Here is a 25,528-nt window from a genome sequence, read left to right as displayed (position 1 = left end):
ATTTTTTTTTCCTTTTACATTTAAAACACTTCCTAACTTTTACATTTAAAACACTTCCTAACTTTTACATTTAAAACACTTAAAAATCATCCTAAAATGACTTGCTTTCAATGCCTGATTCTGGCAGCTCTGCCATTTTAGTGCTTTTAGATTTTACAGTTGCCTTTGACACAGTCGACCACATAATTCTATTAGAGCGCCTGAGAGACTGAGTGGGTATCAGGGGGACTGCATTAGGGTGGTTCAGATCCGACCTGTCAGAGAGGTCCTTCTCTGTCAGGCTGGGGGACGCCACCTCTTCTTCTACTCCGCTTTACTGTGGTGTCCCCCAGGGATCTATTCTAGGCCCCATCCTTTTTGCGCTATATCTCCTCCCTCTTGGAGAAATTTTTTAAGAAACATGGAGTGTTTTATCACTTTTATGCAGATGACTGCCAAATTTATATGCCGATTTCCAAAGGCCACGGCCCCCTGACGCCCCTTCTCAACTGTCTATGTGACGTCAAGGCTTAGTTAGCTCATAATTTTTTAATAATGAATGGGGGAAAAACGGAAATTTTAGTTTTTGGTCCGGCCCTCGCTGACTTGGGACCATTGCAAAATGATGTGCGTCCCAAAGTCACCAGCCTTGGCGTCACTATAGACAGCGATTTTTAAACTTGACAAACAAGTCAATGGCGTTTTAAAATCGTGTTTTTATCATCGTCGTCTTTTAGCAAAGTTAAAACCTTTTTTATCTTTTAATCTTTTTGAACAAGTCGTTCATGCTTTTATTTAAAGTGGCCTGGACTACTGCAATGCACTTTATGCTGGCATTAGCCCAAAAAGTTAGTCCAGAACGCGGCAGCACGACTTTTAACAGGGGCCAGGAAACGCCAGCATGTAACCCCAATTCTTCAGAGTCTGCACTGGCTCCCTGTTCATTTTAGAATTGATTTTAAAACATTGCTGTTTGTTTTTAAAGCTTTACATGGACTGGCACATCATTATATCCCGGACCTAATCCAAATTTACACTCCTGCGTGCGCTCTTATGTCCGAGAGCCAGTTCCAGCTCGTGGTGCCCAAGACCAGACTTAAGACCAGGGGAGACAGGGCCTTCTCTGTGGTCGGCTCTAAGCTCTGGAACACTCTGCCCCTCCATGTTAGAACTGCTCCCACAGTGGAGTGTCTTAAGACCCACTTTTATTCTTTGGCTTTTAACACTACGTGAGTTGTGTGGTCCTCTGTATTTTCTGTGTTTTTTATTTTTTTAATTTTGATTTATATTTATTGTTTTAGATTGGTTGTACCGTTTAAAATAGTTTTTAATCATATTTATTTTTGTATGGTTTTTATTCAGTCATTGGTGGAGCTAAGGATAATATTTGAATATTTTTTTTAATATTGTTGTGCAGCACTTTGGAAACTGATGTTTAAATGTGTTATACAAATAAAGTGGATTGGATTGGATAACACTTCAGACGCCGTCGTTGTACATCAGCGCCAGCTCAGAATTTGCCAGGAAGAGATGACGGTCAGTAAAACAATGTATCCTCAAATAGGATGCGGCGGAAAATGGAAGCATGCTCTGATTTAAAATCTAATGATAGTGGTTAGAGTGTCCGCCCTGACATCGGTAGGTTGTGAGTTCAAACCCCGGCTAAGTCATACCAAAGACTATAAAAATGGGACCCATTACCTCCCTGGTTGGCACTCAGCATCAAGGGTTGGAATTGGGGGTTAAATCACCAAAAATGATTCCCGGGCGCGGCACCACTGCTGCCCATTGCTCCCCTCACCTCCCAGGGTGCTAACAAGGGGACGGGTCAATTGCAGAGGACACATTTCACCACACCTAGTGTGTTTGTGACTATCATTGGTACTTTAACTTTAACTTTAAATGTCCAAATGAAATGTAACGGTGGTTCATTGGTCAAAATTTTACATCGACTTTATTTTACAGACCGCCTTTAAGCCTTTTTCTGACCATCTATTACAGAGTTCTGACTTGTTTTAAATTACATGCGGAACTCACAAAAGAAGTTCCGTGTCTTGTGACGTTATTAGCTGCACTCGCCTTATTTTGTTCTTTTTGTCCACTCCTAGTTACGTGTTCTCCCACTCCATCCTGAGTGCATTTTCTTTGTTTATATTAAACAATACTATTTTACTCACCATCTGTTGAGATAAAACCGAGATTTTAAGAACTTAGGGGCGGCATGGCGTAGTGGGTAGAGCGGCCGTGCCAGAAACCTGAGGGTTGCAGGTTTGCTTCCCATCTATTGACATTTAAATCGCTGCCGTTGTGTCCTTGGGCAGGACACTTCACCGTTGCCCCCGGTGCCGCTCACACTGGTGAATGAATGATGAATGAATGATAGGTGGTGGTCGAAGGGGCCGTAGGCGCAAACTGGCAGCCACGCTTCCGTCAGTCTACCCCAGGGCAGCTGTGGCTACAGATGTAGCTTACCTCCACCAGGTGTGAATGAATGATGGGTTCCCACTTCTCTGTGAGCGCTTTGAGTATCTAGTAATAGAAAAGCGCGATGTAAATCTAATCCATTATTATTATTATTATTATTATTTGGCATTGTTTCTGTTTCGTAAGTTCACCAAAACGTCACCGTGGAGTGATTGAGTTTGTTTCGCTGTTTGGAGAGTTAGCTTCCGCAGCTAGTGTGTCCATGACGATGACTTCTGTTTTGTTTGATCAGTCGTTTTACTGCCACGTCACAAGCACCGTTTGGAAACAGTTATGGTATGTAAATAAACATTCACAAATGTTTTCGTACCGATATACATACTTGCCACCCCTCCCGATTTTCCCGGAAGACTCCCAAATTTCAGTGCCCCTCCCGAAAATCTCCCGGGGCAACCATTTTCCCGAATTTCTCCCGATTTCCACCCGGACAACAATATTGGAGGCGTGCCTTAAAGGCACTGCCTTTAGCGTCCTCTCTCACCTGAAAAGGACACTATCATATATGTCTCCGTTATCCAAATGTTTATCTATAACCCATAAAGTAGGCAGGCCCGGAGCTATTTCTGAGCGTGTGTTTATTCCAACCGGCACATTAATACACTGACACACAACGTCCGGATTCCCATAATGCATTAATTCAAAACTACGGCAAGTAGTAATGTCCAAAAACATAACAGAGACAAAGTAGAACGAAGAGAGACATGGCGACAACGAGTAAGAAGAAGAAGTATACGTGCAAGTTCCAAAATGATTGGGAAAAAATAATTTCAGTTCATCCAGGACAGCTCGAAGGGGAAGGGGTATGCTGACTGCAAATTTTGTAGATCAGACTTCTCTATTGAACACGGTGGCTGTATATATATATATATATGTATGTATACATATATATATATATATATACACATACATACATACATATACATATATATATATATATATATATATATATATATATATATATATATATATATACATACATATACATATATCTATATATAAGAAATACTTGAAAATATATACCCCCCCCACCCCTGAATTCGGAGGTCTCAAGGTTGGCAAGTACACGGATATCTATCTGCAACTTATCATCTGGTGCGGGTATTATATATAAAAATATTTATTTCATCTTAAAATTCGGTAAATGCGGATTTAATACCAGTGCGCTCTATAGCCCGGAAACTATGGCACATATTGTTGCTTTAAGTCAAGATTCTTTGTATTAGTCCGTCAAGTTGGCGACCAAACCAACTTGCCCTTTAAGTGTATAAATTCAGAGAAAAGCTGTCAGCTCACGCAGCTAATGATGTTGTTTTGCACTTAAAAAGCACTATTGATGTCTGCCGCCTTGAAGGCACGCGGCCCCACCCGTCACGCGTGTGCTTGTGCTCACGTGTGCTCTGACACATGCACACAAGCACCTAAACACGTCGTGGTATGTGGCGTCCACGATTTTATGTAGACTTTCGTACAACAAATCTCTCATATTTTCAAATGAACACGGCATGTTTGTGTTGTTGGTAATTACATTTCTACTTCACCATTTCAGGAAACTAACCCTAACCTTAACCTTAACCCTAACCCTAACCCCAACCCTAACCCTAACCCTCACCTTAACCCAAACCCCAATCCCAACCCCAACCCTTACCCTAACCCTTCATGTTTCCAAACATGATGCTGATATGAATGTTACATTACTGTTGTCAACAGTGTGCAACTTCCTGATCTATAGTTTTTGATAAATTGGCCATTTTTTCAACAGATGTTTCGATTATTTGTCTTGATTTTACACACACACACAAAAAATAATTTAATTGACTCTCTTTCTCCAGACATAGAATTATTTAAAAAATTAAATTTAAATAAATGTATCATAATTATGATATATTTAGAGCAGGCCTGGGCAATTATTTTGACTCGGGGGCCACATTTAGAGAAAAAAATGTGTCTGGGGGCATTTTATATCTATTCTTAGGAACACTTATACAAAACCTCACAATAATGTCTGATTGAATGCTAAAAATGTTACGACATACCGCCTTAAAAAAACGAATGGAATTTTTACATTTTTCTATGAACGATAAAACACTGAATATTGACAAAAATTAAATGTCACACCCCCTTTCGATCGACATATTTTACAATCAAGTGGAATGCAACAAAAAGGCAACAAACAGTGAAATATGAACGCTAAGGGTACACAATAAACACACCTACAATCTGATATTTGCCGAATTTCCCCCAGGGATCAATAAAGTAATTTCTATTCTATTCTATATATCACTAAGCTTTAGAACTATGTTGTGAAAATCTCCTTCCGCGTCTGAGGAAATGCTTACCGCCCACACTCCTTGATGCTTTGTCTGAGCTGCTGTGACGTAGATGACCATAGTAACTAATTAAATTACCATAGTAACTAATTAGATTACCATAGTAACTAATCAAATTACCATAGTAACTGGTATAACATCAATAAGCGCAGATTCCAACCATTGAAATACTTTGTTTAGTTCAAGACTTACGGTCATTAGAAAACATCACTGCACATCATAAAGGCAGCTACAATTTCCATCTTAAAGATCTAACAAAAAATATTTGGGAATGTCCGGCAGGCCAGATTGAAAAGCTCAACGAGCCGCATGTGGCCCCCGGGCCTTAGTTTGCCCAGGTCTGATTTAGAATAATTTAGGGTGTCAGTAATAATATTAAATTATGAAAATTAAATAAAATAAAGAGAGGAATATTTCTGAAAATGGCAAAAACACTGTAAAAAATTAGTGTGCTTGTGTTTAGTAATTAATTATTGAAGCTGCGTTTTTTTCTTTATATCATTTGTAATTTATGTATATAATTTATAAGGTACAACAATTCTGGCCGTAATTAAGTGAAGTTTATTGCCACGCGCTGTAAATAGGATTTATGTGATTTATTCAGGTACAAAATCCAACATTTATATGTACACTACATATTGGTTTATATTTTGTGCAAACAAAAAGGAGCATCAATTAGGCGCATGTCACAACAACATGGACGTACAAACTTAACAGATTCAACACGTTTTAGCCTTGGAACAAACAAAAACATAAACATTGTGCATTTCATAGATTACATACACTAACAATATTTAGTAAATGAATACATTTATGAGAAGGCCATTCTAAAACCTTCACTCTTGCCTGATTTAGCCCTTCCTCTACCACCCCTGACAGGTGTCTGATAGATATTAAAAATCCATTCATTTTCTATCGCTTATTCCCTTTTGGGGTCGCGGGGGGCGCTGGCGCCTATCTCAGCTACAATCGGGCACAGGGCGGAGTACACCCTGGACAAGTCGCCACCTCATTGCAGAGATATTAAAAATTAAAAATTAAATTGTAATGTAATGCAAATATATTGAAATTTGTCACAATGCTCTTTTTGTAGTGATTTAGTGTGTCAACATTAATAAATATTAAATATTTCAACAAAAATAATTTTTTCTTAATTGTAAAGGTAATGTGTAACTAAAAACAACGTAGAACGAAACCAGTTGTTTATGCTGTAGCTATAAAAGATATTTGATTTACTAAACCTAAAACCAGTGAAGTTGGCACATTGTGTAAATAGTAAATAAAAACAGAATACATTGATTTGTAAATCCTTTTTAACTTAAATTCAATTGAATAGACTGCAAAGAATGTTCGAACTGAGAAACACATTTTTTTGTGTGCAAATAATCCATCCATGCATTTTCTACCACTTGTCCCTTTTGGGGTTGCGGGGAGTGCTGAAGCCTATCTCAGCTGCATTCGGGCGGAAGGCGGGGTACACCCTGGACAAGTCGCCACCTCATCGCAGGGCCAACACAGATAGACAGACCACATTCACACTCAACTTAGAATTTAATAGCAGCAACACATTGAAAAAAAAGTTGGCACAGGGGCATATTTACCAGTGTGTTACATGACCTTTCCTTTTAACAACACTCAGTAAACGTTTGGGAACTGAGGCGAACAATTATTGAAGCTTTTCGGGTGGATTTATTTCCCATTCTTGCTTGATATACAGCTTAAGTTGTTCAACAGTCCGGGGTCTCCTTTGTCGTATTTCACGTTTCATAATGTGCCACACATTTTCAATGGGAGACAGGTCTGGACTACAGGCAGGCCAGTCTTGTACACATACTCTTTTACTATGAAGTCACGCTGTTGTAACACTTCCAGAATGTGGCTTGGCATTGTCTTGCTGAAATAAGCAGGGGCATCCATCAAAAAGACGCTTGGATGGTAACACATGTTGCTCAAAAACCTGTATGTACCTTTCAGCATTAATGGTGCCTTCACAGATGTGTAAGTTCCCCATTCCTTGTGCACTAATACACCTCCATACCATCACAGATTCTGGCTTTTGAACTTTGCGCTTACAACAGTCCGAATGGTCAATTTCCTCTTTGGTCCACAGTTTCCAAAAACAATATGAAATATGGACTTGTCAGACCACAGAACACTTTTCCACTTTGCATCAGTCCATCTTAAATGAGCTCAGGCCCAGCGAAGCCGGCAGCGATTCTGGGTGTTGTTGATAAATGGCTCTGGCTTTGCATAGTAGAGTTTTAACTTGCACATACAGATGTAGCGACCAATTCTAATTACTGACAGTGGTTTTCCGAAGTGTTCCTGAGCCAATGATATCCTTTACACACCGATGTCGCTTTTTGATGCAGTACCGCCTGAGGGATCGAGAATCCCGGGCATTTAATGTTGGTTTTTGGCCTTGCCGTTTACATGCAGCGATTTCTCCAGATTCTCTGAACCTTTTGATGATATTACGGACCGTAGATGTTGTAGTCCCTAAATTCCTTGCAATAGTTCATTGAGAAATTTTCTTTTTAAACTGTTGGACAATTTGCACACGCATTTGTTCACAAAGTGGTGACCCTCGCACCATCCTTGTTTGTGAATGACTAAGCATTTCATGGAAGCTGCTTTTATACCCAATCATGGCACCCACCTGTTCCCAATTAGCCTGCTCACCAGTGGGATTTTACAAATAAGTGTTTGGTGAGCATTCCTCAACTTTATCAGTATTTTTTGCGACTTGTGCCAGGTTTTTTGAAACATTTTTCAGGCATAAAATTCTAAATGAGTTAATATTTGCAAAAAATAACAAAACTTTACCAGTTCGAACAGTAAGTATCTAGTCTTTGCTGTGTATTTAATTGAATATAGGTTGAAAAGGATCTGCAAATCATTGTCTTCTGTTTTTATTTACGATTTACACAACGTGCCAACTTGGCTGGTTTTGGGTTTTGTATAATTAATGATCCTTACTTTGCAGGAATTAATTTTGCCACAGCCATATCTGGAAACAATTAACAGCGATAAACGAGGGATGACCGTAAAAAACAAAACAATATTTTTTTTATTTTTAAATACAAAATAATTAATTTCAATCCAACAGTTGTTATTTTGGAGAGTTCTGGCATCTAATCATAGGATAATAAAACATTTTGATATATTGTTGATCGAAGGTAGGTAGGTAGGTAGGTAAGTAGGTACTGTAGGTAGGTCTTTATTGTCATTGCACAAGTACAATGAAATTTTGTTTTCAGCACACACCCGTTCAAGATGAGACAAAAAAACAGTGTACAGGGTTACAGAACAGGAACGCTGATGGGTCGCCACAAGGCGCCCCCCGCAAAACAATACAATCCAGACTGGGCTGCTAAGGGCGGCCCAGTCTGGAGTGGGAAAAAACCTCAATAGCAAAGCACATATACATATTACAACATACATCTCGAGACTTGCAACAGAGCTGAGGGAGTGTGGGCTACGGAGGCTGGCTGCAGATCCTCTGGCGCTGCCCAGCCATCCATCACCCCTAAGGGATTTGTGTATGTCACAACCCCTGTGCGTCATCTCTTGCTGCCAAGCAATTGTATTGTTTTTAGCGGTCAACCCCCGGTAAGCTAGCATTGGACGGATCAAAAAAGAGAAACATTTCTAATGAAAATACAACATTTAATGCTTCATGGACAGATGAATGTGCTTTCAATCATGACGAGGTTGTTCTTTTCCCTTTTTAGTCAAATGAAATATGCCGCAGTTGTATGCCTTCAGAATATTGGCGCAACTTGATTTTTTTCAAATTCATTAATAAGCGAAGGACCAGTGTATTTTTTTTTGAAGGTTCAAAATAATTTGGTGATTTGCTTATAGGCAAGAAATAAAATGTGAATCGTTGTCAAAGTGTTTGATTTCATAAATTCTATAGCATAAGTGTAACGAAACTATAAGTGGTGTTATCGTCATTTTAGAAATCTAACAGAGTTTGCGGCTCTAGTTGGGTTTTTTTGGGGGGGCAAATGGGCTCAAATGGCTCTTTGTATGCTGAAGGTTGCCGACCCCTGGCCTAGCAACATGGGGCTGTTCCTATGAGGAGGCAAAAAAACACTACAAGGAGGAATAATCTGTAAAAATGGCCAAAAATAAGAAAATTGGAATTTACAATAAAATGATCAGATTGTATTTGAAGCTAAAATGACATCAAGTTCCACGCAGATTCTAAAAGTGTGGTGGCTCCAGTGGAACTAAATATATATGTTTCGATTGAGCCTTGGCATTTATTCATGCATGTGAAAAAAGACCAATGTGTGTGTGTGTGTGTGGGTGTGTGTGGGTGTGTGTATCAGCGTGTGAACCAAAGTGACACGGCAGACATAGCTAAGCTGCTAAAACGGCGCCGCATTTAGACTCACTGGTGTTGATGAGGAACTGGTTGGACACTCCCGGGTGGTCCACGTCGTGAATGGCGCTGGCAAAGATGGCAGCCAGGATCTCTAGGTCGGTGAACACGGCCTACGAGCGAGGAGAGGAGAGGGTTGGGAGTCAAAAGGGATAAAAATATCCCCCCGCAAGTAGAAGGCATTGATTGGAGCCGAGCGGAGGTTTGATTGAGGCCCATTGTGTCGCCTCACCTCCAGTGCAGGGGTGGATAGCAGCACATGCGTGGACTGTGTGACGTCAGCAGCGTGGATGTTGTTGTGGTACGCCACGTCGCCGTGGTAATGATCCTCCAAGGTCATCAGGTAGGTGATAAAAGTGTCCAGTGGAATTTTAAACGTTTTTAACAAGTCTCGCTCCTGCAGAGGACGGCAAAGAAGCGTTAAAACCCAAAAGAAGACAGATGTTTGTTGTGTTGGGACGAAACCCACCTGGAAAATGGTGTACATCATGACTGTCAGCGGCCGATTCCCACAGAACTCGGAGATTTTGAAAACGTTAAGGCCCCATTTGTTCACGTGCTCCAGCTCCTAGTTGAAGCAACGAGAGGGATATTTAGCTCATGGTGATTCTCGTTTTGCATAATTGGCCATGACACATGTGCATACAGTCATGGCCATTTCTGTCAGATAATGCACCACTTCTCCCGGGAAATTGTTGAAATTAAAAATGCTTTGGTATTCACATGTTTATTTATTTTGTTTGAATTGGAACAACACAAAAAAAACCCCAAAGCCAATCTGATATTATTTTACATAGAAATCCAAAAATGGACTGGACAAAATTATTGGCACCCTCAATGTCACGGCCCAGGTGCATTCCAATGCACACTCGTCTGTGCGCTCTGCTGATTGCAGCTCCCAGACCGCACCTGCGCACGCCACTCCTGCAGAAGCTGCACTGGTGCACAGCTGCAATCTATCAGCGTTCATCACACCTGTCGTTGATGAGCAACCTGGGCTTCTTACCTGTGTTCCGGGCAAGAACGTAGTTTCCTGTTTTTTTTTTTTTTTTTTTACAGTAAGCAAACTCGTATCAAGCTCTATGCTCTCCCTCTCTGTGTTTTCTCCTCCTCCTTATGTCATTGTGCATTGTCCTGTGTCGTGTCGTTCCAGCAGCAAACATCCGTTCCCGTGTCACGAGCTCTGTGTCTGGTCTCCCTGAGTTCCCTCTGCTTCACTGGCTGCCTTTTGGATCTCGACCTCCCGCCTGGACACGGACTTTGACGCCTCGATATTGCCCGACTTCCTGCATGTTCTCACGGACCTCCGAGCCAGCTTTGCCATTTTGGACTTCCGCCTTGCGCTCAACACTTCTGGTAACACTACAGTTAATTTACACACACCACACACATAGTTTGGATTACACACTTAATTTATTGTTTATAGATATATTGTGTGTGTATATATATATACAGAGTTTATATAATTAAACAGAGCTAAAACAACATCCCTCCTATCTGTGCCTTCTCCTTCCCTCTGTACACGTAACACTAATATTTGGTAGCACACCCTTCTGAAAAATAACCCCCTGAAATCAATGACTTGTACCCATACTCTTACAGTGACTTACACTTATATCACATTACACAAGCTTGACAACACATTGTGTACAATATTTTCCACAAAGACAAAATACCGTATTTCCTTGAATAGCCACCGGGGCGCTAATTAATTTAAAACCTCTTCTCACTCCTGCGCTTATTCAAAGCATGCGGTAAAAGTAAGCAGGCGCTAATAATTTTAAGACCTCTTCTTACCCCTGCGCTTACCAATGGCATGCAGTAAAAAATTGAGTGTGATAAAAGAAAAAAATAATCAAAAATTATTCTGCATCCACGGCCCGGTGGTTGGGGACCACTGCTCTACAGCATGTCATTGCGCCCACTTTAACACCATGCTGTCTGCGTGCCGGTCCGACGCATGCATTTTGCTGCTTCTTATACGTGATTGCAATGCATACTTGGTCAACAGACATACCTTTTACACTGATGGTTGTGATGTAGGCAGCTTTAACACTCTTGCTTACCTACACCAAGCATATTTCTGGAGAGCATTGGCTCTGTGGCACATTATAAACACAGCATAGGGATTACCCATAATGCCGTGCATCCGTGACTCTTGGGGGGGGGGGGGGAGAGCGGGGGCGGGGGGGTTGCTAGCGCGCGTATAATATAGCCAAGAGTCATGGATGCCATTGCATTCTGGGTAAGTGTTATGTTGCGTTTATAAAGTGTTACCGAGCCAATATTCTCCAGAAATGTGTTTGGTGTGGGTTCACATAGTGTGGCACATATTATTAAGAGTGTTAAAGTTGTTTTATATCACAACCGTTAGTGTGATCTGTATGGCTGTAGAACAAGACCCCTGGTTTACCTCCGGCAAAAGTAAGTGACAACTCCTCCGTCAATTTAAAAAAGACGGCAGGGGAAGCATCGTTCGTGACATCACGAATTTGACCCGGCGGTCAAAGTAAGCATGCACTTATTCATTTGGGGAGCGAGTTTTACCCGGCAGTAATTCAAGGGGGGCGTATATCACATGCCTGTCAAGGGGGGCGCATATCACATGCCTGGCGGCTATACAAGGAAATATGGTAAGTCATCTTAGGTTCACTTAATAGATAAAAAAAATAAATAGATCCCACATTCCAATATATGATTCTTTATTAACTAAACTAGAAAAAAATTCCATAGCTTGTGTATACCAGTCAGTATGAGTTGGACTACCAACATACATCCATGTTTTAGTATTACCCTTTTTGTTACGATGCATATTGAAAGAAATGCATTTTTACTCCTTGATGACAAGTAACTAAATTAATGCAGATCACCAAGAATACACATTTGCAGTGCAATTTGGATGTTTATATTTAATAATGTGATTGCTTCTTTTGTTGTTTTCAACCTTAACGCTTTTATTCTCTGACTTTCACACAATAAATGAACAAGAATTCCCTCAGCTGCCAGACACTTCATACACAATTTGCTATCTACTGCACCAATCTTAAACAGCTGAGAAGATGTAAAATACAATCTGTTCAAGATCTTAAATTGACTCAGCTTATTTTTAATGCTTCTAAATGTCTTATTGGCATTTTTCCAAATATCATTTCATGATATGTCTCCTTCATCAGAAATTTTTAAGTCGATCTGCTGATTTTGATAGCAATCATCCATTTTTTGAAAACATTTATTTATGCATGGTACTGTGGAGGCGGTGAGTAGCTCCTTCAGCAATAGACTGTTAGATGTACAGTGCAAGAAGGAGCGCCACGGTAGGTCCTTCCTACTCACACCCATATGACTTTACAACACACTGTGACCTTTTTTCTTGTTGTGCAATATGGACGTTAGTGTTTTTTATCCATGCATGTTAGCGCGCAATATATAGTATTTATTACTTGTTTTTGTTTTTCATTACGTTTTACTTCTGCTAGTGTATGTTTTACATACACCTGCACAGCAACAATGTAATTTCTCCATTGTGGAATAAAAAAATGTCTATACCAGGGGAGTCAAACTCATTTTAGCTCAGGGGTCACATGGAGGGAAATCTGAGCGCACATTAAAATCATGGTATTAAAACGAAAAAACAAAGACAACTTCAGATTGTTTTCTTTGTCTTACTTTGGCCAAAACACATTTATTGTCATGTTCTGTGGTCTGGATTATGTTTTGTTATTTTTCTGATAGTTTTGGACTCCATTAGTTCCTGTTTTTGTGCACCCTTGATACACTCCTGATACCCCTGACATTGTTCCATGCTCGTTTTTTTTCACGTCACAGTAAGTGTTTTGGTTTTTATGTCCATAGTTCTACCTTTTTGCTAGTTTTTTGTTTTCTTAGCCAAGTTTGTTCTCTGCCTTGTACGCGCCTTTTGTTTGTTACTTTTTTTTAAAAGTAAAATTAAGTCAGGCCTTTACCTTCACGCCTTGTCCAGTCCAGTCGCTTTGCACCATGGGAAAATAAACCGCTACGAGGCTCAAGGCCTGACCACATCACAAAATGTTTGTTTGGTCACCATGGCAACTCAATAGCTTCACCTGCCTTATTTGTATAGACTCACGCACCTGTTTTAATCAGGAGAAACTATTTAAGCCTGTCAGGACTTGGACTATGGAGTGGTTTGTTTTCCCATGGTGCAAAGCGACTGGCAAAGGCAGTGCCTTTAAGGTTTATTGGCGCTCTGTACTTCTCCCTACGTCCGTGTAGCACTCCGTACAGCGGCGTTTTAAAAAGTCATACATTTTACTTTTTGAAACCGATACCAATAATTTCTGATATTACATTTTAATGCATTAATTGGCCGATAATGACGTCAGTCCGATATTACTGGATATCTCTACCTGAGACAGTACAACATGTTGTTTATTTGCCACAATGAAGGTCATTATTGTTATTTTAGGGCTCCACACTGTGTATAGAAACACATAATTAGCTGCTAGCCACTTGTCAGCCGTGGAACTAAAAATAATTACAGTGTCAGACAATCGGTGTTTGCGATCGGCATTCAAAGGCATAATTACCATTAGCCGAGCACGTGCTTTGTCAAGAAAATCGGCCAATACAGATCAGCGGTCGATCGATCGGTGCACGCACCTTTCCCAGCTCGTCTTCCGTCTCCGTCTTGACGCCAAAGCGAGGTATGTTGGAGTTGGTGAGGCTTGATGAGTGCTGCAGCTTCTTCACGCCGCTGATCTGAGACATGGGCTTCTTCTCCTTGTCCTTCTGCGACTGAGGCGTTGGCATCTCCACTTCATGTTGCTTGTCTGCAACAGCAAGGAAAATAAAATGTCAAATAGTACTAACAAACAGAAACTATAATATTTCATGGTAACATTCTCAATAAGTGACATTTTTATTTTACTTTATTTAAGCTATAAACTTGCCATAATGAAGCAATAATTAGAGGGAAAATATGTCAACACCACATAAACTATGACATCATTTTACCTGTCAAAATAATATACAAAAAAAAACAAAAACGATTATAGTATAATTAGAATAAAGAAAGAAGAAATACATGTAATTTAAAGCGAAAATATTTTTTAGAAGCAGGTACAGAAAAAAAGGCCTATTTCAAGGACAAAGACAACATTTTACATGAACAAAGTAAGTTGGTGTTGTAACGAGAGGAAATTAGATTTTACTGAAACAAATGTTTTAGTTTTTTTTAAAGGGGAATTTTGCCTATTATTCACAATCCTTATGTAAGACAAACATATGTTTTCCTTTTTTATGCATTCTAATTAGTAAATAAATGTGATCAACAGTACACATACAAAGGATCTTATTTTAATTGCTCTATTCTGCCTAAAAAGTGCTTAAAAACATTCAAACACCTCCATCAAGGCTTTACATACATATTGTAAGTATATACGTAATGTAGTACCAAGCACATTCATAAAAAACTTGTGATATTTACGTATTTTAATAATTTTCAGTATATGGTTGTGCATTAATTTCAGAAACAAATCACATTTGCTTTTTCTTTTGACAACATCACTCATTACTACTTATGCAGACCTCATGAGAGCCAACAAACATAATATAAAACATCACTTACTGAACAAGGTCTGCTGTTACTAGCATGCCGACTGATAGGATGTTGATAAATTCCTCTTTGGATTAAGAATGACTCATAATCTTCACAAAACTTTTTGTGTCTTTTCTCCCTAATTGCGGGTCCAAATTGGCTGTCAAAGCTGACCAACTTGTCGGATTATGTCCTCATCCTTCTAGTATTTATGACGTAGAACAGGGGTTGGGAACCTTTTTGGCTGAGTGAGCCATACAAGCCAAATATTTTTAAAAGTAATTCCGTGAGAGCCATATAATTTTTTTTAACACTGAATACAACTATATATATGTGCATTTTTAAGAAAGACCAACATTTTTAGAGTATAATAAGTCTCTTATTCTTTTTAATAACATTGTTATTCTGATGTTAACTAAAAATAAATAAAATAATTCTTACCATTAATGCGACTTCTTGAACAGGTGCGGTAGGAACCGGATGGATGGATGAAAATACATGACACTGTTTTATATTTTGAACATAATTTTTTTTAACATGCCTCAAAAGAGCAACTTAGAATTTGGGGCATGCTCTTATTGAGAGGGCATGAGGAGGTTGAGGTGGGTGGGGTGAGCAGGAGTGTATATTGTAGCGTCCCGGAAGTTAGTGCTGCAAGGGCTTTTGGGTATTTGTTCTGTTGTGTTCATGTTTAGTTACGGTGTGGATGTTCTCCCGAAATGTGTTTGTCATTCTTGTTTGGTGTGGGTTCACAGTGTGGCGCATATTTGTAACAGTGTTAAAGTTGTTTATACGGCTACCCTCAGTGTGACCTGTATGGCTGTTGACCAAGTATGCATTGCATTCACTTCTGTGAGTGAAAAGCCAAAGATATTATGGGACTGGGCCGGCACGCAAGGGCAGTGCCTTTAAGGTTTATTGGCGCTCTATACTTCTCCCTGTATCCCTGTACACAGCGGCGTTTTAAATAGTCATAAATTTTAGTTTTTGAAACAGACACCGATAATTTGAAAACCGGTACCGATAATTTCCGATCATAAATTTTAAAGCATTTATCGACATCTCTAATTTACCAGCTTGGTTTAGTTGATAAAAAACTAAAACTCAAATGACGTAGAAATGTAGTCACTGTACGGAAAGCAGCATTTCATTTTTCATCTGGGCCTTCTTGTCATCACTCACCTAGGAAGGTGCTGGAGATGAACTCAGACACCTGATTCCCTGAACGACTCATCTCTGACAGGTGAGTCAGCTCCCTGTTCAGCATCCTCTTAAACTAAAAGCACAGAGAGGACAAGATGAGTACATGATTCAAGAGATAATACAACATTCTAAAAGACAAAATTACACGACAACGCGAGACACATGGACAAAAGTATTGGGACACCATAGAATCGTTTGCTCTATTAGGAAGTGCAGATTTTTTTTTTTATTGTAGTTTTGGTCTTGTGACTACAGGACTGTCTCAGAAAATTTAAATATTGTGATGAAGTCATTTTTTTTTTGTAATGCAACTAAAAACATGAAAATGTCATACATTCTGGATTCATTACACATCAATTGAAATATTGCAAGCCTTTGATTATTTTAATATTGCTGATTATGGCATACAGCTTAGGAAAACTCAAAAATCCTATCTCAAAAAAATTTAGTATTTTCTCAAACCAAGTAAAAAAAAAAAGATTTATAACAGCAAAACAAAATCAAACATTTGAAAATGTCAATTAATGCACTCAGTATTTGGTTGGGAATCCTTTGCACGGATTACTGCATCAATGCGGCTGGCATGGAGGCAATCAGTCTGTGGCATTGCTGATGTGTTATGGATGCCCAGGATGCTTCAAAAGTGGCCTTTAGCTCATTTGCATTATTGATTCTGGTGTCTTTCAGCTTCTTCTTCACAATACCCCACAAATTCTCTATGGGGATCAGGTCAGGGGAGTTGGCAGGCCAATCGAGGACAGTATTGCCTTGGTCAGTACACCAGTTACTGGTGGCTTTGGCACTGTGGGCAGGTGCCAGATCATGCTGGAAAATGAAATCATCATCTCCATAGAGCTACATTAAGTATTTACAATGCAACTCTGCTCTTTCTTAGCACTAAAACCATACACTGGAAGAACAAGAACCACAGATTTTACAGTAAAAAAACTGGCAGCTTAGTTGCCAGAATTTTTACCGGAAAAAAACAGTGGTACTATTTCTTCTATTTACAGAAATATGCTGTGAAAACAGCTGTAAAAAAAAAAATTCTGGCAACTGAGCTGGCAGTTAATTATTTTGTTTTACCGTAAAATCTACGTATTTTTTTCCCAATATATATAGTGACCTATTTAATCCATCAGATAGCGCTAATATGAAACACCAACACATTAGGTATTTACAATGCGACTCTGCTCTTTCTTAGCACTAAAACCATATACCAGGGGTAGGGAACTTATGAGTCTAGAGCCAGATGTGGCTCTTTTGATGACAGCATCTGGCTCTCAGATAAATCTTAGCTGATATTGCTTAACACAATAAGTAATTAGTAATTTTGCTGGTAATCATAGTGTTAAAAATAACGTTCAAAATATAAAACATTCTCATGCATTTTAATCAATCCATCCATATTCTACCGCACTTGTTAAAGAAGTCGCATTATTGGTAAGAAGTATTTTATTTATTATTTGTTAGCTTCAGAATAAAAATGTTAAGAAAAATAATAAGAGACTTATTGTACTCTTACAATAAGTTATTGATTAAAAATGTATGCATTTAGTTTTATTCAGTGTTAAAAAATATTATCTGGCTCTCACGCAAATACATTTAAAATATTTGGCTTTCATGGCTCTCTCAGCCAAAAAGGTTCCCAACCCCTGCCATATACTGTAAGAACAAGAACCACAGATTTCACTGTAACTAACTGGCATCTTAGTTGCCAGAATATTACCAGAAAAAAACAGTGGTACTATTTTTCCATTTACAGTAATATGCTGTGAAAACAGCAGTAAAAAATACAACATGGCAACTGAGCTGGCAGTTTAGTTATTTGTTTTAACGTAAAATCTACTTAGTTTTTTCCAATATATGTAAAAAAACTAACAAAAAAAGTGACCTATTTTATCCAACAGAGGACGCCATTATGAAACACCAACACAGTATCAGTGTCTGTACAGCCAGTGAGTGTGCCATATCCATTTCCCTTCACTACTAAACAGTATATAGTGTGTATATTATTCTACAAATAAGAATAAAAAAGTAAAATACTGTTTTTCATGATGCTATAGTCCAGGGGTCGGCAACCTTTACCACTCAAAGAGCCATTTTGACCCGTTTCACAAAATAAAGAAAACAATGGGAGCCACAAAACTCTTTTGAAATTTAAAATGAAATAACACTACATACAGAGTTTTATTTACTCTGTGCTATGTATAAACCAGGGGTCTCAGACACGCGGCCCACACTTTAATGTGAACATTTAATAATAGTGGGGCCAGCGAGTTTTATATGAATGCCGCATGACAACATCACACTTGTCAACCATCCCGAGAGACTATTGAATGTCAGATCAACTGTTCTTGCGCAATGAGGGCGCTGCCTTTGGCGCCCTCTACAACACGTTCAGTCAGCTTGCCAGCCCAGTCACATGTTGTATGAGGATTCTGCAGACACACGCCAACGATTGCAAGGCATACTTGTTTAACAGCCATACAGGTCACACTGAGGGTGCCCGTTTAAACAACTTTAAGACTGTTACTAATATGCGCCACACTGTGAACCCACACCAAACAAGAATGACAAACACATTTTGGGAGAACATCGGCACTGTAACACAACATAAACACAAAAGAATCCCATGCATCCCTACTTTTCCGGGCTACATTATAAACCCCTGCTAATACCAAATCTCCCCACCCCCTCCGTGCGTCGGTTGAGGTGTGCGGGGTTTGGGGGGCGGGGTTTAGTGCTAGCGGAGGTGTATAATGTAACCCGGAAGAGTATGGATGCATGGGATTCTGGGTATGTTTTCTTTTGTGTTTGTGTTGTGTTACAGTGCCGATGTTCTCCCAAAATGTGTTTGCCATTCTTGTTTGGTGTGGGTTCTCAGTGTGGCGCATATTAGTAAGAGTGTTAAAGTTGTTTATATTACAACCCTCAGTGTATGGCTGTTGACTAAGTATGCATTGCAGTCTCTTTCGAGTGTTAACAGAGGCTGAATATAAAATGTGACCAGTAGACACGCAGATCGCGCGATGTAAAAGTGGGCGCGACGACACGTTGTAGAGGAGGTTAAAGGAATTGCCATCATTGCACACCCTCAGTATTGAAGTCCAGGTGAAAGTTGCAAAATGTTATCCCCGGGTGATTTGTGAGAGAGGCACTAAAATCTGAAAATGTCCCGGAATAATTTTTAGGGTCGGCAATTTAGCAGCTGAGTCACATCAGAGTGATCAAAGAGCCGCATGCGGCTCCGGAGCCGCGGGTTGCCGACCCCTGCTCTAGTCGGACACCAAGCCGATTTCTGGGATACAAGGTCTAGAATTTGAGCTAACGCGGGTGTATCTAACCTGTTGTCAGGTGGGTCCCATCATTTTCACAGTCACCCCGAGTTTTCCACCTGGCCTAATTTGAACGCCAGAGTGTCGTACTTAGCGGCGGATTTTTGATTTGTGGAGCAAAGTGATTGATGGATGATAGCTGGGGGCCGGTGCTTGAAATCAAGGCACTGCTCCCAAAAGTGGTGCCACAACAAAATTATGCAACAATCCCAGGAAAATTATGCAACAATCCCAGCCTTAGTGTAAACGTATTGTATGCATACCGATGAAGCCCATGAGTCAGTATTGACGGTTTCAAAGAGACCATTACAACGCAGCAAGAGTGCTTACTGCACTATGGCGTATTGACGTCTCATTGAATAACACCCGCTTGCTTTTTTTTTTTTTTTTTTAAATGGACACACAAAAGGATCACCTGAAGAGCACTTTTGCCCCACGGTCGTCAAACCTTTCGATTAATACAAACGACTGAAATCAATGAGGATGAATATGGAGAAGCTCTCTCTTTCAAAGCAGAATGACGCACATTGATCTCCCCAGAGTACCAATAACCCAAAATCGGTTCCTCCTCCACGGTTTTTGTACCACGAAAGAAGACTTTGTTAAAATAAAACTCCAAGTGTAACTTAAAACAGAGGATATCACAAGTTTGAAATAAGAAATGTACAGTTATAGTTATAAACCTATAATTTCCTTGTTGATATCATAAAAAAGCACATCACAATATATGACAAACATTTATTTTCCCAACTTAATTCCCAACATTGACTTAAGCATAAATGTAATATGTTTATTATTGTTATTCTTGTGTTACACAGTATATACAAATATATTATGCTTATTATATAGGGTTTCACGGTGGAAGAGGGGTTAGTGCGTCTGGCTCACAATACGAAGGTCCTGCAGTCCTGGGTTCAAATCCAGGCTCGGGATCTTTCTGTGTGGAGTTTGCATGTTCTCCCCGTGAATGCGTGGGTTCCCTCCGGGTACTCCGGCTTCCTCCCACCTCCAAAGACATGCACCTGGGGATAGGTTGATTGGCAACACTAAATTGTCCCTAGTGTGTGAATGTGAGTGTGAATGTTGTCTGTCTATCTGTGTTGGCCCTGCGATGAGGTGGCGACTTGCCCCACCTTCCGCCCGATTGTAGCTGAGATAGGCGGCAGCGCCCCCGCGACCCCAAAAGGGAATACGCGGTAGAATATGGATGGAAAAATGGATATTATATAGCATTACTTTAGGTGTTTTTTGTCATTATAAAGCACATAAAATTAATGTTTTTTGTCCAAAAAAAACATATATCTTTTAATTGTATGAGTTTTTCTATTATAGTACCAAAACCAAAAACAAAACAAAAAATCCAACTACTTCCCTTTGTTTTAAATATGAATACAAATTTAATTATTGGCTTCTTCTCTGAGAGTCAACAAATTATAGAAAAAAACCCTGAATTATATTTTAGATATTTTTTATTCTCAAATTTAAAAAATAAGTGCCCTTTTAAAAATGTATCAATGTAATATATATATATTTTTTTAACATAATATTGCTATTATTTTGTCCTTTCAAGGAATTTGGTCAAGATGAAGTATTATTTAAAAAAAATATATATATGAATACATTTTTTTATTTTTTACATGTATCGGCTATCTATTATTTTGTCTTTTAAATTTACAAGGACTTTGGTCAAGATGAAGTATTATTTAAAAAATATTTTTATTTTTTATATATTTTTATAAAAAAATATATATGTATACATTTTTTTTACATGTATCGGCTATCTATTATTTTGTCTTTTCAATTCATAAGGACTTTAGTCAAAATGAAATATTATTTAAAAAATATTTTTATTTATCTTTTTTTAAATATATTTTTTATATAAAAAAAATATATCGCTATTTTTTTTTTTTACATTTATCGGCTATCTATTATTTTGTCTTTTCAATTCACAAAGACTTTGGTCAAGATGAGGTATTATTTAAAAAATATTTGTATTTTCATTTTTTATACGGTATTTCCTTATTTTATTTTTACATATGTATTTTGTAACTAATCTTTTAGCCTATCAATTCACAAGGACTTTGGTCAAAATGAAGCTATAAATGAATAAATAAATTGACTTGATTATAATTTTTTGTTAAAACAATGAAATATTTTTTATAAATAATACTACTACTAATAAATTAAGAGATACATAATATAATATTTTAATTGCATTAAAATACTGCCTGGCAAAAATAATACCTTACCTTAATGTATCCCCAGGACACGGTGAACAAATAATTTGCTTCAGGCATTTTGGATATTAAAAGTAAATAAATCCACATGGAAAAGAAAGGTCCAGTTGAAAAGATTAAAAGCTCAAAGAGCGTCCACAAGGTGCTCACATCCCTGCGAGCGTTCCACTGAAAGTGCAAAAAGAAAGGAAGGTGTAAAGAGCCGATGAGGAACATATGGCGAGCGTGCACGCTGTGGAGCGTCGTGACGTGTGCGCATCCTTGCGAGAGATGCTGGGGGGAGGGGTGGAGGGACAAGTCAAGACCAAATATTTTGGGCTGTCGTCTGTCCTTTCTCATCGCTTGCTTGGCTCGCTGTGAATGACACAAGACCACCAACCTCCCCCCGACCCTCCTCACAGGCTACAGCCAATCACGACGCAGACGTGCAGGGCCACTGATTGGTTCGGAGGGCCGCAGACTTGAGGTCACCTGCTGTGCTATTGGCTCATGTGAAGGAAAATGTTACCCACCATCCCGGGGAATTTGTATGTGTGTTTACGTTCTGTGTGACTGCACATTTTACATACAGTATGCACTGCCAGTATGACGCTTGGAGATGCTTCACTGACGAGGTGATGTCATCGGGGAGGGGAAAAAAAATATGTAACAATGGCGTTTAATAAATGAGCATCAGCACTTTGCAGTGCTGAGGGTCAATGCCTATTGAAGTGATTTGCCAAGGACATACTGTACACGCACACACACCACTTTATGATGTAACATGGAATTCAAACCCACACGCCGCTCCTGGGAGATGTTCTTTATGTTCGTTGCTTTAACAGACACCTGACGTGGCATGATGCAAAATTGTAAAATACATGAAAAAAAAAATACCTATAAGCATTGCATTTTACAACCTACTCCTAAGTGAAGTGAAGTGAATTATATTTATATAGCGCTTTTCTCAAGTGACTCAAAGCGCTTTACATAGTGACACCCATTATCTAAGTTACATTTAAACCAGTGTGGGTGGCACTGGGAGCAGGTGGGTAAAGTGTCTTGCCCAAGGAAACAACGGCAGTAACTAGGATGGCACAAGCGGGAATCGAACCTGCAACCCTCAAGTTGCTGGCACGGCCACTCTACCAACCGTGCTATGCCGCCCTAAGAAGTATGAAGAAGTAAATATATTGTATATATTATATAGAAATATAATATAATAATATATCTGTATTTATTATATATTATATATATCTGTGTTGGCCCTGTGATGAGGTGGCGACTTGTCCAGGGTGTACGCTGCCTTCCGCCCGAATGCAGCTGAGATATGCTCCAGCACCCCCCGCGACCCCGAAAGGGACAAGCGGTAGAAAATGGATGGATGATAATATAAAATATCAGTATTTATTACATACTGTATATATCTGTGTTGGCCCCTGCGATGAGGTGGCGACTTGTCCAGGGTGTACCCCGCTTTTCGCCCGAATGCAGCTGAGATAGGCTCCAGCCCTCCCCGCCACCCCAAAAAGGAATAAGTGGTAGAAAATGCATGGAGATATATATATATATATATATATATATATATATATATATATATATATATATATATATATATATATATATATATATATACATATATATATATATATATATATACACATATATATATATATATATATATCCATCCATTTTCTACCGCTTGTCCCTTTTGAGGTCGCGGGGGGTCGCTGGCGCCTATCCCAGCTGCATTCTGGCGGAAGGCGGGGTACACCCTGGACAAGTCGCTACCTCATCGCGGTAATATATATATATATATATATATATATATACACACACACACACACACATACATACAGGTATATATATATATATATATATATATATATACATACAATCCGTTCATGAATGAGTATATCCGTTCGGACATCTTGTTCAATGGAGAAGTCTGATCTACAAAATTTGCAGACAGCATACCCCTCCCCCTTCGAGCTGTCCTGGATGAACTGAAATTCATCCATCCATCCATTTTCTAACTGAAATTATTTTTTCCAATGATTTTGGAACTTGCAAGCATACTTCTTCTTCTTACTCGTTGTCGCCATGTCTCTTCTTCGTTTTTCTGCTTCTGTTTTTGGACATTACTATTTGCCGTAGTTATGAAGCAATGCATGATGGGAATCCGGATGTTGTGTGTCAGTGTATTAACGTGCCGGCCGGAATAAACACAGGCTGAGAAATAGCTTGGTGCCTGCATACTTTATCATATCAAATCAAATCAAATCAAATCAACTTTATTTATAAAACACATTTAAAATTTACCACAGGGGTAGCCAAAGTGCTGTACAATGGGCAGGTTAAAAGATAATACGAGGACCGAGCAAACAACACAACACAAACAGAACAAGATAAAAAATAAATAAATAAAACATGGGTTATAGATAAACCTATGGATAACGGAGACATATATAATAGTCTCCTTTTCAGGTGAGAGAAGACGCTAAAGGCAGTGCCTTTAAGGCACGCCCCCAATATTGTTGTCCGGGTGGAAATCGGGAGAAATTCGGGAGAATGGTTGCCCCGAGAGATTTTCGGGAGGGGCACTGAAATCAATCAATCAATCAATCAATCAATGTTTATTTATACAGCCCTAAATCACAAGTGTCTCAAAGGGCTGCACAAGCCACAACGACATCCGCGGTACAGAGCCCACATAAGGAAAAACTCACCACAGCTGGACGTCCATGACAATGACTGTGAGAAACCTTGGAGAGGACCACATATGTGGGCAACCCACCCCCTCTAGGGGAGACCGAAAGCAATGGATGTCGAGCAGGTCTAACATAATATTGTGAAAGTCCAGTCCATAATGGATCTAATATAATAGTGAGAGTCCCGTCCGGGAGTCTCCCAGGAAAATCGGGAGGGTTGGCAAGTATGCGCGCACTTGTACTAAAATAGAGGTTGCCACCAATTATTCACATTTACATTCTTTCTTATGGAGACATTGGCTTCCTGTTCTAGGACCAATTAAGTTTATATATCAAGGTTCCACTGTACATTATTATTAATTACATTTTTGTCAAAGCATCTTCCTGCTGGAAAGTATTTAGTGGATTGACTTGTGGTGGATTTCACAGCTGCAGCACTTTACCTCCGTGCAGATAATGCCATCGAGCCACTTTTTAGTGAATTTACTATTAAGAACGGAATTATTTACAATTAAAAGCATAGAAAAGAAATCCGTGAATTCAGAACCATGAATAGGCCGGGATATAATGTATTGAAAGCAGTAAGACTCCAGCGTCACCACTTCCGGACTATTGTCTTTACAGTAACAACTTATTCTTACAGTTGTGTGACAATAATTCTAATAAAAAGAGCTATGAGGCACATTTGCTGTGTGCAAGGATATTAACATGTTGAAAAAGACGCAGTGTCTTCTATTTGGGTTGAAATTTTGTCTTTAGCCTATTATTATTGTTATTATTATTATTATTATTATGGTGTAAATATTTTATGTTTTACAGTTGTCTCTTATGTATTTTAAAATGTATGTCTTAACGTATTACTTTTTTGAAACTGCTCTGTGACGTGTTGTTGACCTCTTGGCCAGGTCACCCTTGTGAAAGAGATCTTGATCTCAATGGGTTTCTTATCTGGTTGAATAAAAGTTCTATTACGCGGACTGTAAGCAGCAACTTTTTTTCCAATGCTTTGAACCCTGCAACTTATAAAAACGGAGGGGCTACTTTATGGATTTTTCTTCCCAAACGGCCACAATGTTTTGTATTCAACAAAATAGTTTTTATAGAACACTGACAGAGAACCTAAAAACCTGGGTGTTTTTGTGCTATGGTGCCATCTTTTGGACGAGTTCGCTCATTGCAGGTGCTGCAGGTAGAAAACGGACTTCCTGTTTCATGCTTTGAACAGGAAGTAAAATCGTCCATGGCGTTTCTGCTCAAAAAGATCCTTCATTAATCACTCCAAGCCACATTTCTAAGTTTTAC

At 39.1% G+C, this 25,528-nt stretch overlaps 1 protein-coding gene across 5 annotated transcripts in view; it reads right to left on the bottom strand.

Moving 5' to 3' along the window:
* The window catches only part of pde4d (phosphodiesterase 4D, cAMP-specific), a 494,959-nt gene that overhangs the window by 12,750 nt on the left and 456,681 nt on the right, over positions 1–25,528 (bottom strand). For all 5 annotated transcript variants that reach the window (XM_061900793.1, XM_061900776.1, XM_061900783.1 and 2 more), the window contains exons 7-11: positions 15,941–16,034; positions 13,822–13,991; positions 9,653–9,751; positions 9,416–9,580; positions 9,197–9,296 (exon numbers count right to left, since the gene is read on the bottom strand). In XM_061900793.1, the coding sequence (XP_061756777.1) occupies positions 9,197–9,296; positions 9,416–9,580; positions 9,653–9,751; positions 13,822–13,991; positions 15,941–16,034 (628 nt within the window). The remainder of the gene's footprint in view (positions 1–9,196; positions 9,297–9,415; positions 9,581–9,652; positions 9,752–13,821; positions 13,992–15,940; positions 16,035–25,528) is intronic.

This window comes from Nerophis ophidion, linkage group LG01 (assembly GCF_033978795.1).
Source record: "Nerophis ophidion isolate RoL-2023_Sa linkage group LG01, RoL_Noph_v1.0, whole genome shotgun sequence".
NCBI classification, from domain to species: Eukaryota; Metazoa; Chordata; class Actinopteri; order Syngnathiformes; family Syngnathidae; genus Nerophis; species Nerophis ophidion.
This window is presented reverse-complemented; position numbering and strand designations above follow the sequence as displayed.